At 34.9% G+C, this 2,740-nt stretch overlaps 1 protein-coding gene across 11 annotated transcripts in view; it reads right to left on the reverse strand.

The window, feature by feature from the left end:
• The window catches only part of SHPRH (SNF2 histone linker PHD RING helicase, E3 ubiquitin protein ligase), a 69,047-nt gene that overhangs the window by 56,960 nt on the left and 9,347 nt on the right, over positions 1-2,740 (reverse strand). For 10 of the 11 annotated variants that reach the window (XM_014531284.1, XM_005883711.2, XM_005883703.2 and 7 more), the window contains 2 exons: positions 1,236-1,365; positions 67-285 (listed from right to left, as the gene is read on the reverse strand). In XM_014531284.1, the coding sequence (XP_014386770.1) occupies positions 67-285; positions 1,236-1,365 (349 nt within the window). Of the gene's footprint in view, positions 1-66; positions 286-1,235; positions 1,366-2,740 lie in introns of those variants that run through there. The other variant, XM_014531287.1, reaches the window with a different exon arrangement.

Genomic DNA, 2,740 nt, shown 5'->3' on the forward strand with positions numbered 1-2,740 from the left:
CACACACACACTCTCTCTTATAATCCCTCTTATCAATTTGCCTTTCTGGAAGCATCTTATACTTGCCACTAACGGGAGTACTTCTGAAATGCTCTTGTTGTAGCATCCAATTGACAGCCTCTCTTTGGTAAGGTCTCAACACAGGAGTCAATGCAGGATGCTGGACATCCACTTGAATGGACTGTGTTTCTTGCTGATGTGTTTGCTTCACAAAGTGATAGAGCTCATCAATGTCCTGTCCCTCTGGCTCACTCTCTGAATCTTCCTCATCCTCTTCCAACACATCTGTATATCCAATAACAAGGTGCTCAAAACAACCCGATTTACCTTTTATAGTTACAAGCAATTCTTATTTCAAAGACACACCATGCACTCTCTCAACTCTGAGGATTTAATCAGTGTGTTTTGTCACTGGAGGGCCCTACCCTTAATTCTTCATGAATCAAAAATCTACCCATCCATCCTTCAAGATGGTTCAGGTGCTACTTTTACCATGGCATGTTTTTTTCTCCCATGGTTAGAATGATGTTCTCCTCTGTGTTCATGCAATACCCTTATACTCTGGATAGAGCAATGAATTGCATTCTGTCAGGTAGTGCAACCATGTACATATGTGTATTTGTCCCTTCTACACTGAACTGTAATGTTCTTTGAGGCAAAGCCTGCCTTTTGTTTTTATAGCTCCTTAGAGCTGGCACATGCTTTGCCCATTGTAGATATTTAATAAACATCTGAGGAACTGAATGTAAATACCTTTTGCAGTTTATAGGAGGAAAACTTATTTCACTTTTATATATTCATATAAAAATATCCACATGAGACATAATGTCTCTATGTCTAAAAAGGCAAGAGTTCCCACAGTCTATCTTAGTTAAAAAAAGGCATTTGGTAGCACCTGTAGCCAATCAGGAGGTAAGTATGTAAGTCAATAATACAAATTTGTAAGAATATCAGATTCATTTTTGGACACAACTGCCATGTGGAAAATTTGTGCCTACTATAACATGAAAAAAAATTTACTATAAGCTAAGCACAGTAAAAAGTAAATAAGGACACAAATTATATTAGTAAAATTATAAAAGTATAATTTTGTCAGATAGAGATTTTATGGAGGTTGTTTAATTTTTATTATGGTTTTATTAGCTGTCTTTTCTGGTTGTTATGTACAGGAGTGTGGCGGGGGGAAACCACAACTCTTAAGTAACAGCAATTTTTAAGCTTACTTTAAAAATTACCTGGAATAATAAAATTGTATAACTTTTCCATCACTTTCTTCATGAGTTGATTGAACTTTTTCATTCTTGAATTTGCATCACTCAAAAAGTCTAGTTTTGCTAGGCCGTCTTCCAAAAGATAAATTCCAACCTACAAAGAATCAACATAGAAATATTTTAAATTGTACTATGCCACTCTTTATGAGGATATTAAAAAAAACATTTTTTTACTATCATTTTTATTGTATTTGTCTCACAAACACCAAATATCTACCTATCAAATATCCCTCATCTATTTTCACTTTCAGTAACAAATTCATTCTACAAATGCAATGCTTACTATATGTGGTGCATCCTCCAAGTTGCTAGGAAAAAATACTTCCCTAACTTGACCCAAACCTGGGAAGATGTGATGAGAACACCAATTCTACCTAGCAAGTCAATGATTTCCAACCTTGATGAGCATCAGAGTAATCAGTGAAGTTGGCTAAGAATGAAAATTCTCCCAAAAGATGCTGACACACATGCCAGGAGTTAGATTTGGGAGTCCTTGTTAATAGCTCAAACATTTAAATGTATAGGAAACTGAACTTGATTATGTTTTATACCTTGATTCTGGTAAAGCAATGCAGTAGGAAGCTTTACAGTTGAAAATACTTTAATTTGAATAATGGCACTGGTATTTAGGAGCTAAATAAATAGCAAAATAATTTGTTTTGACCTAAACGTTATTTGCAAAATGGAGAGAAGCCTATATGAGATAGTCCAGACGATACAATTTTAAAACTTCCTAAAGGTAGATACTGATAAGTGCAGCTTCCTTCCCCTCTATTATCCTGGATCTGATTCCCTAATCACTGAGATTCTCATGTTCTTGCACTAAAGAACAAGAATCCAATGCAGCATTATACAGAAATGGGGTGGCCAAAATTACATTTCATTAACATTTTTACTCTGCTTGTGTTCACTTACAGATTGCTTACTATAGCAGTTAATAATGCGGATTTTTTTTCAATAGATGGAGTTACACATATGTTGATATATACGCGATTTGATATGTATCCTATTTTGTTGTACTGACAAGCTTCAAAACTTCCTATGTCAATGTCAAATTTGCTGAAGGTGTTAATATCATAGATATTTTTACGCTTAAAAATGTCTAATTTTGTGCCAAAAAAAGAGCTTTTGCGGCAAGTTTAATTCATTACTTTATTTTGAAGAAAAGTGCTGCTGAATACTTTGGGAAGCTTATGGTGAACATGCTCCATTCAAGGTATTTGTGAACGCTGGTTTAAACGCTTTAAAAGTAATGATATCGATGTGAAAGACAAAGAACATCCAGGTCAACCAAAAAAGTTTGAAGACCAACAATTACAAGCATTATTGGATAAAGATGCATGTCAAACTCAAAAACAACTTGCAGAAAGAGTAAACGTTGCTCAGCAAACAGTTTCCAATCGTTTACAAGCAATGGGAAAGACTTTAAAGGAAGGAAAATGGGTGCCACATCAACTGAACGAAAGAAA

This window comes from Myotis brandtii, unplaced genomic scaffold (assembly GCF_000412655.1).
Source record: "Myotis brandtii unplaced genomic scaffold, ASM41265v1 scaffold8, whole genome shotgun sequence".
Classification (NCBI taxonomy): Eukaryota; Metazoa; Chordata; class Mammalia; order Chiroptera; family Vespertilionidae; genus Myotis; species Myotis brandtii.